Source organism: Oxyura jamaicensis, chromosome 5, assembly GCF_011077185.1.
Source record: "Oxyura jamaicensis isolate SHBP4307 breed ruddy duck chromosome 5, BPBGC_Ojam_1.0, whole genome shotgun sequence".
NCBI lineage: Eukaryota > Metazoa > Chordata > Aves > Anseriformes > Anatidae > Oxyura > Oxyura jamaicensis.
In genome coordinates, this window is record NC_048897.1 from 31,605,563 (window position 1) to 31,620,204 (window position 14,642).

At 42.1% G+C, this 14,642-nt stretch overlaps 1 protein-coding gene across 10 annotated transcripts in view; it reads left to right on the plus strand.

Annotated features, from left to right (window-relative positions):
- Positions 1 to 14,642, plus strand: part of ESRRB (estrogen related receptor beta) — a 151,498-nt gene that overhangs the window by 20,723 nt on the left and 116,133 nt on the right. For 3 of the 10 annotated variants that reach the window (XM_035328226.1, XM_035328227.1, XM_035328228.1), the window contains one exon: positions 5,699 to 5,866. In XM_035328226.1, the coding sequence (XP_035184117.1) occupies positions 5,865 to 5,866 (2 nt within the window). In that variant the 5' untranslated portion in view covers positions 5,699 to 5,864. Of the gene's footprint in view, positions 1 to 5,254; positions 5,867 to 5,922; positions 6,036 to 12,207; positions 12,238 to 14,642 lie in introns of those variants that run through there. The other 7 variants (XM_035328230.1, XM_035328232.1, XM_035328225.1 and 4 more) reach the window with 4 other exon arrangements.

Genomic DNA, 14,642 nt, shown 5'->3' on the forward strand with positions numbered 1-14,642 from the left:
AAGAGTATGTGGCCTCTCCTTGGGGAGGGGAAGAGGGAGCAGTCATAACCTCCCACCCTCATGCATGCCTTTGGAAAATGGTGATGATTTTTCTGGGGAGGTGAACTAACAGTCTGGCTGTAAGGAGTTCAGATCTGGAGCCAGACATTATGGTTAGGCCTGTCTGTGGTTATAATGTAGTTGTTTGGGTTTTGTAGAAGTTCTCTGAAGGAATCTGAATTAAAAACAAAACAAAAACAAAAACCCAGGGGGAACCTGTTTCTGGCAGCCCTGATCCCTCCTATTTGATCTGGCACCAGAACTAGTTTAAATCTCACTTCGTCCTCCTTCTCCTGCTATCAGAATTGCAATGAGCTTTATTACAATAGTTATTTGCTATAAAACTACCCCGCTTCCTCTCCCTCCCCACCATTTGCCAAGGTCACTGAGAACATGAAACAGTATCTCTTGCCTGAAGCCGACCTTACTAGGCGGCCGTGCTGCTTTGAGATTTGTCTAAGTGCACAGCTAATGCCCTGCCAGCACAGGTGTGGACTTGCTGGTGCTAAACAAGGTCCTAAACAAGTGGTACAGCAACAGCAATGAGCTTTTCTGCAAAGCATCCACAACAAGTTGAAAGCGAGAAAGGCGCCTGCCCCAAGTGATGGAATTGACAGCCCAATGTCGGTGAAATGCGTTGCAGCATGCGATTGGAAGAAGATGATGGTGGTTTCCAGAGAGAGTACATCGTGGTTACACCAATTTAGGTAGGAGTGCATCCAAGAGAGTCTTCTGTTTCGTTGTATTTTGCTGGATGTAAACACAGAAGCTCTTTTAGGCAAAGGTCTGCAGTAGAAGCGGAAGTTTAGGAGGGATCTAAGTGAGGTAAGGGTAGACGGGGCTCTATTATCATACTGTGTGCGACAGATTGACTAAAGTTGTGTGTTTAAATGTAATCTGGCATATGGTTGCCCAAATGCTTGTAGGCTTTAGTTAAATCCTTCCAGGTTTTATTTCTGTGTGTATGTGTAGAATGGAGTGCCCACTCTGGATATTCTCTGGGCATACTTTGATACGTGTTCTGCTGCTCAGAACCAAGCCATTTTTTATTATTTCTTTGTTATTACTGCTGGACTCAGAAAAACAAGGCAGAGTAGAGTTTTTCTGGAGTTGCTCTGGTTCTTGTTAAAGCCAATGGTTAGCCTCTTCTAAGCTGCCACAGATGCTGGGTGAAGACTTTTCTCTGCCTGCAACTTTGGAGATGAAAGAACAGATTTGGGTGCTTCCTAATCCAGGAAAGTTATGGAACCCTAACTTGATGTCCTTTGCCTGAAGCAGTTTAGAAAACTCCCAAAGGTTCCCTTTTGCCACAGAGCTTCTGGAGCCCTAATCTCCAGCTGGCAGGCAGCAGAAGGTGGTAACATCTTCAGCTAGAATGGCTAAATCTGGTAGGGGACTTCTGTGAAAATCTTGGTCGTTGTCACATACCTGAAAATTAATAAAATAGGTAGAAGCAAGGTATACAAATGTGTTAACCAAGCAGTGTGACTTACTCTGGTGATAACAGACTTGACACGACAGACAGCATGATACGCACAATCCTGGAGTGTATATGAAAGGTCTGGAAAGGTCTGGATGCAGATGTTTGAACCCTGGGTTCAGCATCTGCCAAAAGTATCCTGCTAAGGATACTGGTTGCACAAAGGGTGTAGAAAGAAGTTTTCAGCATTAAAATCAAATAAGGAAATAAAACTCCTAGTGCTAATATCAGTTGTTTCCTCTTGAGCATCTGCTGTTTTTCAGAGTACTTGTTTTGTGTCAAAATGCATAGTATATTTAACTACCTGTTAAGTCAAATCTACAAGAAATACTATGTGTGCCAAGCATCTGGGAATGTTACTAGTCAAACTTTTCCTTTTGCATGTTGTTTATGCCTTATGTTTTTGTTTTCACAGTCCTGAAAGAGTTTTTTTTTTGACATTCATTTTCTATATGTGAAAAGAGTTATCCTTTTCTGGTATCTTTCTTGGTCTTGTAAGTAGCCCCTGTTTGAAATTGGTGAAATTCAGACCTCACTAATTCCAGCCGGGTTCTAACAGCACTGTCCTGGAATTTTGGGCTTGTGAGACTTTCAGGGTAGCGTGACTCTGCTGGTGAAACTTCATAGTGCTTTACGATTGTTCTTAGTTTGTGGCTAGAGTTTGAAATTGAAAATTTCAAAATTGAAAAAAAGAGCTGACTTTTAGTGTCTTTTAAAACTTTTATTCATACCTGCATTCCCTGATACAAAAGCAGCGGTGATTGAGTTCCACACTTAAGTCACATAAACCAGATGTGCACAGAAGCATCCCGAGGCTCATGGGAGAAAGGACAAAGATTATCTGCGTGGTTTAATGTGTGGGTGAAGATTCCATTGCATTCCATTGGATTCCATTGATTGGCCCAATATTTTCAAGCTTGAGCTGTTTTTGCTGTGTCTTTGTCTAATAGGGGTAACTGTGACTTGTATTTATTTTTGTCATCTGGAGGAAGGTATATTTTGCATTATTCTGTAATGACATGTATGTATCCTAGCAAACTCTGCCCAGGCTTACAGCAAGCCTTAAACTCCTTGTGTTTGAAGAAAACTGAGTTCTGAAATTTTACCTCTTCCAGAATCTGAGACTGAAATACAGGCATATGATGAAACTAGCCCTGGCACAAAGCGTTTTAAAACATACCTCCCAAAAAAAACAAGCAGAAAAGACTGTAAAGCTGTACTTGCACTTTACAATGTCTTCTACTTTCCAGTGGTGCCTCAAGGAAAGAGTTGAGCCTTTATAGACTCTACAAGCCCCTGATGTTAATCTTTTTTTTTTTTTTTTCTCTGGTGGTTGTTTTTTAAAGTATCTGAGGGTTCTTTCGAAATCTTCTGTCTTCCTTTTTACAGTGTTTTGAAGCGGGCATTCAGTCTTGTGGCCTCTTCTGTTGGATGCTTTCCCTGCCTCACCCTGAGTCTGTAGTGGCTGGAATGAAGAGGTGTTTGTGCACAGGAGGTGATAGCAGGGGGACAGGGGACTTGGGTTTGAGGTTTTACCTAAGGGAGGTCTCTGAACTGCTGAGTACCCCAGTCAGGAGCAGTTAAGGTCATATCTCCTGTTGTCTAAAGGCAGAGATGGAGGGTGGAGGAATGCTGCCTCTATTCGAGGTTCATCCATATTAGCTAACAGCTGCATGCTGGCAAGTCCTCATCATCCCTTTGTCCTCCAGATGGAAAGTGGGTGGATGGGGGGCTAATGCGTGTCTGATTTTGCTCAGCTGTGGATTGGGGGTGCCAATGATAAGCACTGCACCTGGACCTGACGACTGAATAGAGCTTCTTGGCAACCCGAGTGAGAAGTGCCCACAGCTTAGACATGGAGTTTCCCTGGGGTTTGGCCCATGGCAGGGTAATGGGGCAGGGATAGTACCGTTCTACACAAAACAAGGCTTGACAGTGTAATATTTGGAGATCTTTAGGCGTCAACAATATAGAATGGCAAAGAACAGTCTGGCAGTGGTAACATATTCAGGGTCTATGTGACTATGCTGTTGTTAAAGCTGAATTTTTCAAAAGTGACTGCTGGATTTAGGTGCCCCTGTTTTAGGACCTTGATAACGCTGTGCCTCAGCCTGATTATTCTGTGTACTGAGCTTCTAAAATTCCTTCTGGTAGCAGTGGGAAGTATAAAACGTTGTACAGCTCTGAATGCTAAAGCCCAAAACATCTTGTACTGTGTGCTACACCAAATGAGAGGGCTGAAATGCAAAAAATGTCTTTGTTTGGTCAGGTAAATTTTTATCTGAGGTGGATCATTCAACTAGGTGAAGGTGAAGGACCAGAATCTGGCAGGGAATGGAGGGTGTGTTTCCACACTAGAACTCCGCCTATCAGATGGTTGTTTTTTGTTGTTGTTGTTGTTTTTTCTTTCTTAATTTGTACATCTTCATCTGTAGATACGTGCTTTAAAGTGCGTTGTTAAGAATTGTTATCCCAGTTTTTTTAAACTGGGGGATGTGAAGCAGTGGTAAAGTGACATGTGAAACTTTGCAGTGCAGAACCTCAACTGAGGAAAATGTCTAGAAGTCATGAGTATTTCCATGGCACTTCATCAGGTCCCTGTCCTGTGAGGAGGATGGTTGGTGTTTATTTATTCATTTATTTAAATGGCTAAATCCCACTAGCTTAGACACAAAGCATACTGACAAGAGGCAAATCATTCATGCAGCGGGATTTGGCCCCAAATGAAAAACTTTTATCTTCCCAAATAATCAATGGCCACATTGATCTGAGACCTTGGCTATGACGCGGTGGGTCCTTGCCTGACTTTGGGATAGCTGCCCTCGTTGAACTAACTCGCTTTACTCCAGGGAGAGCAGCAGCTGCAGTGCAACGTAGACATGCCTAAACTAGCTTAAATAGCTCAGGTACTGTTAGCCACTGAGCCAAAGAACCATGGAGTTCAGCATGGGCTTAGTGCCTGAGAATTTTATCCTGCTCTTTATGAATTCAGCATTTCTGTAGCATCTCAGCACAAGCAAGCCTAGTAGTATGTTGAAAAGAAGGCTGGTGGATCTGCTACGCTGTCTGCACTAGTACTTCTGCCTGCAGAGCTGAGCGTGGTGCTAAGGATGTTTGTAGCTGGTACTGCCAAAGGTAGCAGTGTAGAGGCAAAACAGCTTTCACTCTCAGCCGACTGTTCTCCCTCTACTTTCCCACCCTTCCCCTGGCATTCATCTGGAGCTGCCTTGCGGCTGAGTCCATTTGCTGTGAAACTGCTTAACCAGTAAGGTTCTGCTGGGAACTGTGATTATCTAGGAGCATGGAGGACAGGCTGCCTCCTGGAGCAGCTTGTGGCCTTGCCTGTGGATCTAAGAGGAGAACCTGTAGAAGTTAGACATGGAAAGTACAGGGCCATTACTCCAACCCATTAAAGGGGACCAGGGCAAAAGTGTTCCTGATGTTTTATCTCAGGTCATTGCCCAGACTGTGGGCTCCCAGCCCAGCCTCTGCAAAAGAGCTGTGCTGATCCCTGTAACTTGTTAGGAGTTTTCCCCTGGCAGTCAGGGATTTGATCAGGAGTGATGGTTCGGTCCCTGAGAGCTCACTGATTTCTGCTGAGCCAGTAGGCAATGTATCGTCAATATCCTCGGTTCTGTTTTCAGAAGCAGCCTCATCAAATAGCGTTTGTGGGCTGAGACCCTAAGCAAACTGCCAAACTGTTAAATTGCTGACCTACCCACTAGTCCCAGTTTATTCTGCAACAGAAATACAAACATGCCAGGACCAACCCCCAGAACTCAACTTTGAACTTTTCTTTCATTTTGTCAGAATCCCTAACTTGTTTTTAAAATAACATTTATTTCTGTTAAATTGCAGAAGAGTTGGATGCAGTCTGCCAGTCGAGCTTTCCCTCTCCTTCTTTGTGCATTGAATTTTGTTCACTCGCTTTACATGCCTCAAGTTGCTGTAATGCTGCTGGGAAAGTAATTGCCTTGCACTTTCTCTTTCTGATGCCCACGGGTGACTGTGGGGGACTCCTCCCTGGGCACAGCACAGAGTTAAAAGCCCAGCTTCTGTTGCTTTGCTTAAGACCTGGTTATTTCTTTTCTCTTTTTTTTTTCATTCCTTTTTTTTTTTTTTTTTTTTTTTTTGTCAGCTGCCTGTTATATCAATCACAGAGCTGGGATCTATTTATAGGTTGGGACTCGGAGTACTGTGTCCTAGTCACAAAGAGAGGCAGAGACGCAGAGGGGACTGTCGGCTGGTGCAGGCGGAACCAAAAGATATTTAATCAGCAATTAGAAACACCTGAGGGCAAGGGAAATTCTACTCCAGCCTCGAGCTTCATCTCTCAGCCTGCAGCATGTAAGTACTGAACTTCTACCTTTATTGCATTTATGGGGTTGTTTGTTGTTGTTGTCTTTTTTGTGGTTTGGGTTTTGTTTTTTGGTGGTGTTTTTTGATCCAAGTATTGCTGTGCACCAATCCTTTTATCTGGACTAAAAATTATGGTAGCATCATAATGTGGTTAAAGGTAACGTAGATTTTTTTTTTCTATATTCCCCCTGTCAAAGGAAGGTCAGTGTGACCCACAAGGATAGGAGTTGGTTTCAGAACTTTATAGAAATCAGACGGTTGCACTGTATGAGAGTTCCTTTTTCCTCTGGAAATAAGCAAGTGAAAGTTTGAGTGGAATGGCTGCGTTTTGGGAATAGAAACGGTCAGGTCTGCTGGCATTCCAAAAAGGTCAATGTATAACGTAACTCTGCTTAAGGGCTTACCAAGGACAGGTGCTATTTATCCCGTGCTGGTAAAGGCAAACCTGGAAACTTCAGCAGTCCTGTCTTAAAAGAACCAAGTGATACCCTTTCCTCTACTTAACCCCCCCCTCCCCCTGCCTGCCCCCTCCCCCTCGCCCGCGGGGCCCCCCCGCAAAAAAAAAAAAAAAAAGCAGCTTCATATCAAGCCTTCTCTTAGCAGGAAGATGAAAATGAAATTTTGCTTTTACTGAACGCCTTTGTCATTGAGCAGTTGATGTTTCTTCAGTTTTAAAAGTCCCACAGCAACTGAAGTCTCTTCAATGACAAAAGAGGGGTGCAAGTCTTTGCAAAGTCGGCACAGTGGCAATCCAAGAAGGAACTTACTCTGCCTCTGATTGCCAGCCAAAATGCAAAATGGTTTGAATAATGATACACTTTTTGAGTATTTATTTTTAACAGGAGAATGAAGAGAAGCAAGACCTATTAATTACTTACAAACTGTATTTTATTAATAGCTTTTATCATAATTTTTGGTCAAAATACTGGAAATCAAAGAGGTTTTTCTTATTTTGGCCTCAGAGATTTGGGTTACCTCTTTTAGAGAACTTAGTTTTTATTTATTTTTAAGCATAGAAAATATGCATTGATTTCTTGTGTTTTATAACATCTGTCCCCCAAAATGCAAGTAGTATAATTTTTAATTTTTATTTTAGTATAAGTTGCATATGAGATACATATTATATAAACTTTTTTCCCCATCATTGTAATCTTTGAAAGCAACAAGAAGCTTAACTTAAAAATAATTTGGATGGAACAAGTGTCTAATAAGAATAGAACAATTAAACCGGAGCTGTTTCACAATTAAAATATAAAGTGCTAGGGACAGATGATAGCTGAACTGCTTGGACTGACAGTAGAAATGTGACAAAGAGGCAGTTATCTATTCTGTTTATTTGATGTATATTTTATAATTCTCAAAGTTTTTAACTAAAGTTCAAGGAACAAAAAATACTGGCTACAATTATTTTTAAGTTTTTAATCATGAATATAACTATTTCTTCTTTCAGTTAAAATTCTAGATATAAGGCAGGCTTTTAGGACAATACTGATAAACACGGTGGATTTTCATACACAAATAATGCTCCAAATGATTCCAGTGAATATGCTGCTTCCTCTGAAGCTCCCCTCCCCCCAAATAAAACAAAAGTGTCAGCTTGACCATTCTCATCATAGAAAGCTTCCTTGTGATTATTAAGGCTTTTTGCTTTACTTAAAAATGAATATATTTAAATTATTTAAGCCCCCTTTCTGTTTGTTTTGGCATGAGATTACCTTTATTGCCGCTATGTGACAATGCAATGTTATTGTGTAATAAAAGGAGAGTATATATATATATATATATATATATATATATATATATATATATATATTTTTTCTGAAAGGCACTAAAAAATAAAATTGCTGACTCTGTAACTAACAAAGAATCTATCAAATAGCTGGTCTGAGGTCCTTCTAAAAATTGAAAGCCAAGTGGTGTCTTATCAGTCGAAAAATAAAAATTGACTCTTTTTCCTTCTTACAAATAGAGAAATATCAGCATGACTATGCTCAGGAATTACTGCAAAAAATCCTTTATGATACATTTTAGCAGGCATTCCCAAAGAAGTCCTCTGAGTATAAAGCTGGAAAAGGTTTTGTCTTAAGAATTTTTTGGACTATTCAGTAGTTGTGTCCACATAGCTGCTGGACTTTATCCTTTGCTTTTAACCACATGTGTCTTTTCTCCTGTTCAACCCGCTGTATCGTTTTATTATTGCTTTTTGAAAACATCGCTAAGCATCTACTGCCCTGTGGTATACCAATCAAAGGCTTACGGGTCCCCTTTTACTTGAGGGGAGGGAAGGAGTTATCTGGGGTTAGAGAAAGACTTTGATGCATTATGTGTAAGGAAGTCTTTGTTATTTAGTTTCTGTCTCACTAATGATTCATTTTATGTGGACTAAGCACCTATGAACCTCCAAAGTGACTGACTTAGTGTAGTTATCGCAGAGCTGTTGCATGATTTTATTTATTTTAATTATATACATATGTAAGGAATGAAAAACCTTTTTTTTTATTCATCCTAGTTTATTTGTTTCCTTGATGGCGAAGTAAATGCAGATTTCTTTCTCATGCCCCTCCTTCCATTGCAGAGTACGACACCTCCTGAGAATTATAAATATAACCTGTGCCAAATCTTCTGCACAGGTGTCTGGAGTACAGCATGCTCATGTGTCTCTCTGTAAGTCACTGAGAATGTGGAGTAAACATCAAGAAAAAATACTCTTCTTGAAACAATTTTGTGTTTTTTGGGGGGGCTTCTGAATAAAACCCCCAAAGCCAGCAGCCAGTTATTAAAGATTGTGTAGCTATCTCTTGCTCTTGCTGTTTCTCACCTCTTTTATCATTTCACCTGTACATCTGTCCATCTATTTCTCATCTCTCTATTTTTACATTTCATTATGCTATGCTTGCTCTCCCACTCTCTTCTTTTCCTTTCCTGAAGACACATTTCTATCTGGCACAGAAAATAAACTCAGATTGCGGGTAGTTATGTTAATCTAATTCAATCCTCTGTGGGTTAGGAGTGAAATTCTAATAGTGGAGCTGTTGAGGGCTTTTTTGTTAATGGCTTGGGGATTACATTGAGTTAAAGGCTCATTTCCTAATCAAACAGAGAGGGAGAGAGTGACTCCGAATATTTATGAGTCTCCCAGCGCGAGTTAAACATTGAACTCCAAAAGCAGGATTTCAGTGCTGCAGAAAGAGTTAAAACCCCTCAGGGCTGCTGTGGAGGTGGGGGGCGGGGGGGAAAGAAACCAGTTAAGCCATCAGCATTTTCAACTGCTGTATAACTTCAGTTTGGTGAGAAAAAATAATCATCTCACAGAGCTAAAATGGAAACTGTAGTGAGATATTTAAAACAAAGTCAAGTGATGCTTCAGAAAGGCTCTCCTTTAGCAAAGCAGGACACATGCAGTGCATGCTGTAGCCCAGTAGAAACTCCAAGTAAATATTCTTGTCAATGGGAATGACTGGAGGGTGGGCTTCCTTTTAAATCCACGCGCTAATAATATATTTTTTAATGTATTGTATTTTAAAAAAACAACAACGACAAAAAAAAAAAAAAAGGCATGGGTAAAGTAATACCTAAATTGTTCTACTTCTGTTCAGTAGACTGATGTCTGATGGCTTTTTTTTTTTTTCTGTCCTTCAGGTTAGCTGGAGTCTTGGGTCAAGTAGTTTAGTTGGAGAACTGGGTTCACTGTCACAGGAATGACTGACCAAATTAATGCCTGTGATGAGTTCATCATAAATGCTTGGGTAAATCCTCTTGCTGCTGAGAAAGAGCTATCCTGCCTGCAGCAAGCAGAGGACCTGTGTTGCTAAGTGGGGTGCTGTAAACTAGCTAGCAGTAGGTTTTTTTGCTCTGAACTCAGACTTAGAAAATCTGTCAGACTGCACAAAATTGAGGGTGTGCCATGATCATGGCCCTCTTCTGTAAAGAGGTCCTGAAAATGAGTAAGGATAGAAATCTGCCGTCTTGTGACTTGTTTGGCCAAGTCATGTCTCCATGTTCCTCAGTTTCCCTGCCTGTAAAATGATATATGGCTGACATCAAAAGTACTCTAAGATCTACAGAGAACAACCTTGAATAAATCCCAAATAGCTGGTTTGCCTATGGCATGCTGACTGCAAATCACTGACACAGGTGCATAGCTTGAAAACAAGAGGGTTTTGTGCTGGCAACAAGGAGTTACCCCACTTTGCTGGCTTTGGTGGGTTTTTGTTCTTCTTGGTCTTTGTTTCGTGTTTAAATACCTTTGGTATGAGCCACCAAAAAAGGTCATCCAGTTTGGGTAAGGTAAGCAGAAAAGTTAATTTATTCCTAGTAAAACCAAACCAAGTCAATGGAGATGTCCTTCACACTAGGGTCTTAATTTGGGCCTGGTGACTCTAGTTGAAATGAAGCTCCAGGTTTATTTTTCATAGGTGGGGTAAACTCTGGCAAAAAATAAAAATAAAAAATCAGTTTCTGTTTGTTTCTGGAGCCATGTGTTTTGATGGTCATCCTTTATATACTGAACTTCGTGTTTTTGCTGACATGTCTATCAGGGTGCAGCACCTTGAGGTAAGAATTGGCACCTTGCCCTAGTTGAAAAATTATTTAAAACTGCGACCTGATGTGAATGCCTGAGGCCCGTTTCTCTTTGTGCTCTGTGCCTGGACCTGCTGAGGAGAGCACCATCAGCTAGAGTGTACTTTATTAAATGCATTTGAAATTCATAATAATTGCATTCTTTCCCTCTAATAACTGGTGCCCACAGCAGATCACTTTGAGACATGAGCTTTCTGTGGCTGAGCTGGACACTGTATAACTTTTTTCCCTACCTTCCCCTTCTTCCCATCCTACTTTCTCTTCTGTTTGACTGAGCCTTTTCTTCTCCTGCTCCATTCTGGTGTAGCCATGGCCTAGTAGTTTATGCTTGGATTTTCCCTGATTAACTTTTAGGCAAATTACTCGTCCTTCTCCTCTTTTTGTCTTTTCCAGTGCTATGCTGAATCCTATGAATGGCCTGCTGTTGTTTACTATGGAGGCAGTTACATTTCAGTGCAATTTTGCCTGGCATACATACAGATTATGAAGAACTGGGGAACTGAAAAATGATACTCAGCTCTTCCACGAGCTACATAAAACCGTGTTCTTGTTGTTGTCCATGCATGCCGCATTTATGTAAAAGATGGTTGTATAGTGGTGCAGGAATTTCATAGAAGTAAATATTTTTACTGTTTAAACTCTTAGAACACAGTTTAGTTGCCATGATGACTTGAAAGTAACAACATTTTAAAAGTCTTGGGATGCTTGAAAGTTTCTAGGGGAAAAAAAAAAAAGGAAAAAAGGCTGTGTCTTGAGGAGAAAGTACCCTTTCTAGTGGGATAAAACCCATAACTAAACCTTATTTGAATACTGGAAAGCATATGCCAAGCTACAAAGCCGGAACCTCACGTGTATGAGAGGAAAGCATAAGTGGCTATTTTTATTCATTAAGGAGTTGCTGCCCTTTCCTTTCCCTCTACCATGTGAGATGCGAATGATCCTGCTCACAGGAGTTTCACACTGCTCTCAGAGTGGATTCTCTCTCTCTCTTCAAATTGTGTTCGCTGGATCAGCAGGAAATGCACTCCAGAAGTTCCCGTTTCCCCAGCCTCCCGTGATCACCTCTTTGTACTAGGCCTGAGCAAATGACCAGGAGCCACGCACCAAAACACAGGCATGTCAGCGACATCTCTCTAAAGCTCACAGGGCCTGGAGGGTGACTTTATGGGTGAGAACAGAGGGTATTCCTGCCACCAGGCCTGTCAGACGGCTTTCTTTTTGTTTGCTTTACTCTCCGTCCTCAGGCCTTTCTATTTCCCCCAGTACTCCTGGGTTATTTAAATTCTCAGCTGCTATCATTGGCAGCTCTTTCTGCTGCTTCCCTGTAGGTAAGAAGTTCTGACCTGTTGCATTGAGTCCCCGTGGCCTAGGATAGGGTATTTCAACCTTTCTTCGCTGGTGACGTGAACTCAAGTAGATTGCTGGAGAGCTCCTGTGAATGATTTTCTCAGTCCTGCTTCTTGGACCCGTAATCTGTAGACCTGACAGTAGGGCTGCTCTCAAGTTAAAACCATTGGCTAATGCTTTCTTTGGGTGGGGGAAGTCTGCAAGGGTTTTTGTGAGTGAAACAAAAGCTAGGAAAGGGTTCCTTGCATCAGGATCCTCTTTAATGCTTCCCCTAGGAGTCCTTAGGAAGCTATCCCATGCCCTACTGCTTTTTAGGTGGAAAACTCTGTGAACAGCTTAAATGTATTTATGGCCAATCTTTATACCAAGCAATTTGTTTCATTGTTGTTTTTTAATTCTAGCTCTGACACAGACTCTCTGTTCAGCCTAAGGTGAGTCCCTTCACTGATGTGATGATTTGTTTTGCCCATCTTAAATGGGGTTCCTGCTTGCCCACTCTCCGCGGCCTATGGAGAGTTGCATGATCACAGCAAAATGCTTTGTGTTACTGCAGACTCATAGAACGGCCCAGCGTTTTGCTTCCTGTAGCCCTTTTTCACAATGCAAATCACTTTTTTTTCCCATTCATCCTGAGCTTTCTCCCCATCCCTCTTGCTCTTTTTCTGCTATATGGAATTAAACTTCAGTTTTGTGTGTGGCAGGCTCTAGCCCTGGGTCTGTAATAACTGTCCGTGCCATCTGCTGCCTATGCAGCCCCCTTCGGTGGGTGCCCTGGGAGCGCCCTATACTCCCTGCACAGACAAGTAGTGGGGGATAGAGAGCTGAAGCTATGGTTTCTTTGGGACAATCTCTCCCATACAAAGAAACTGGATGCAAGGACATGTGCTCGAAGGGCAATATATAGAGATGTTATTGCTTAACTGAGGTAATGGGCCGTTCCTCTCTGCACCCCCCTGCTCACCTGGCTACCTTACTTCTAGCTCTGTGGTCTCTTCTGGCATGTGGGTTCATGTAGTGTGGGTTTAAGGGGGACGCAATTGCTGGTGCTGCTGGTGTATTTGTGAAGGGTTAAACGATTGGGGCTGAGAGCCGGGGCTTCTTCTGGGGAATAAGGACTAGCCAGAAGAATTGATTGTCTTGGCTTATTGATCCTTCAGGAAACAGCACTGAAGTGATAATGCTGTTCCTGCCACTTTGAGGCACTTTGTACCAGCAACATCCTCTGTTTACCTAGAATAGTGCAAAGGCAGAGCTGTTCTGTTGCTAACCCATCCCAGAAAAAAAACCGTGCTAGACGTGTCAAGTTTACCACTCATCTGTCAGCTCTCAGGGAGATGTGCGTGTGCAGGGTGGCAGCTCAGCAAGTGTTACTGCCTTATGGTGGCTATGGTGGTTGAACTCTTGGTCCTGAACCCTTTGCTAACTTCTACCCACCTGCATGGGCTGGTGGTGGTGGGGTGATGAAACATCCCACCCGCTTTGCCATGAAGCTTCAAACCTGCCCTGAGAAGTCAGGCATTTCTTTCTGGCCCCAGGGTGGTAGAGGGAGAAACACAGACTTGCTACAGGAGCTGCTGCAGGAGCAATGCTTTCTGTCTGCTCAGCTACGCCCACACCTGTAGATGCATGAATCAGATGTCCAAAGGGCACAGCATGTGGAGCAGCAGCCCTAAGGGTCTCTTGGGTGCTTCTGTGACCGTGGGTTGGGGGCACATGCTTTCCTGCCTGTTCCTAGGCTGTGGGACCCTCCTTGCAGCACAGAGGGCTGGGGAAGCTCTCCCAGTATTTCCCCTGAGGCACCAGTTGTAGTCACCTTGCAAATTGGGCTTGGCTCACAGCCTTAGCTAGACCATTGGTGATGACTACATATTTGGACTCTCGCTTGCAGAAATAAAAGGGCAGCTTGCTCATCGTGCTCCGTATCTCCTTTTTCTCCCTGCTTTGTACTCACGTGCTTTGCACCCTTTCCATTTCTGGATGTGTTGTGTTACAAGGAGGCTCAGACAGGTCTCTGCAGCTTCCTTTAGCCAGGTCAGAAGGCCATGAAAGCTTGGGCCCATTTGGAGTGGATTACAGCACCTTGCAGAAAGCCAGGAGTGCCAAAAAAAGCTATTGTGAAACATTTCTTTATTAAGTCAGGCCAGCTTATATATAGAGATACGCAAATAACTTAGAGCCATTTAATTACCCTATATATCATTTCTATAGTTCATCTTCTTTGATGTTGCCAACAACTTTGCTGCTGTACTTGATGTTTTACTTTACATCTCCACCATGTGAAAGGAAATGATGAGAAAAACTGCAGCTTTCTTTTAAAAGAAAGAAGTGTCTAGACTGCAGGGTTTCAGGGAGCAACTAGAAAGAGTAAAGCCAGCTACCTTTTTTTTTTTTTTTTTTTTTCTTTTGGTTGGTTGGGGGGATAAGAGAATATAATTATGTTTATTTTGGGACACGATCAGTAGTTGAACATTTGAGGCTTACTGTACTGGGTTTAATATAGTATGCAACATTGTGTATTATGTAATGTAAAATTATTATCCATTACTTAATAAATCTCATGCTGTGAGTGTTCCACTTCTGTTTAACAAGCTCTCAGTCCATGGCTATGAGTTGTGCTGGCAGCTTTGATCATTGCTTCCACTTTGCCCTTGTTGTTTATATCATGACACAGACCCCACTCTTGGGGCTGCTGCATTTAGTTAGGAGATCGCTTCTGTCTTAAGACCCTACAATCTGATTCAAGACAAGAGACTGCTGGGAGCAGAGTCAGTCATGAAGTCTGTGGCAATAAGAAAATTGAGGGTAACTGAGACAGGAATTTGTGGTAATGCATTGC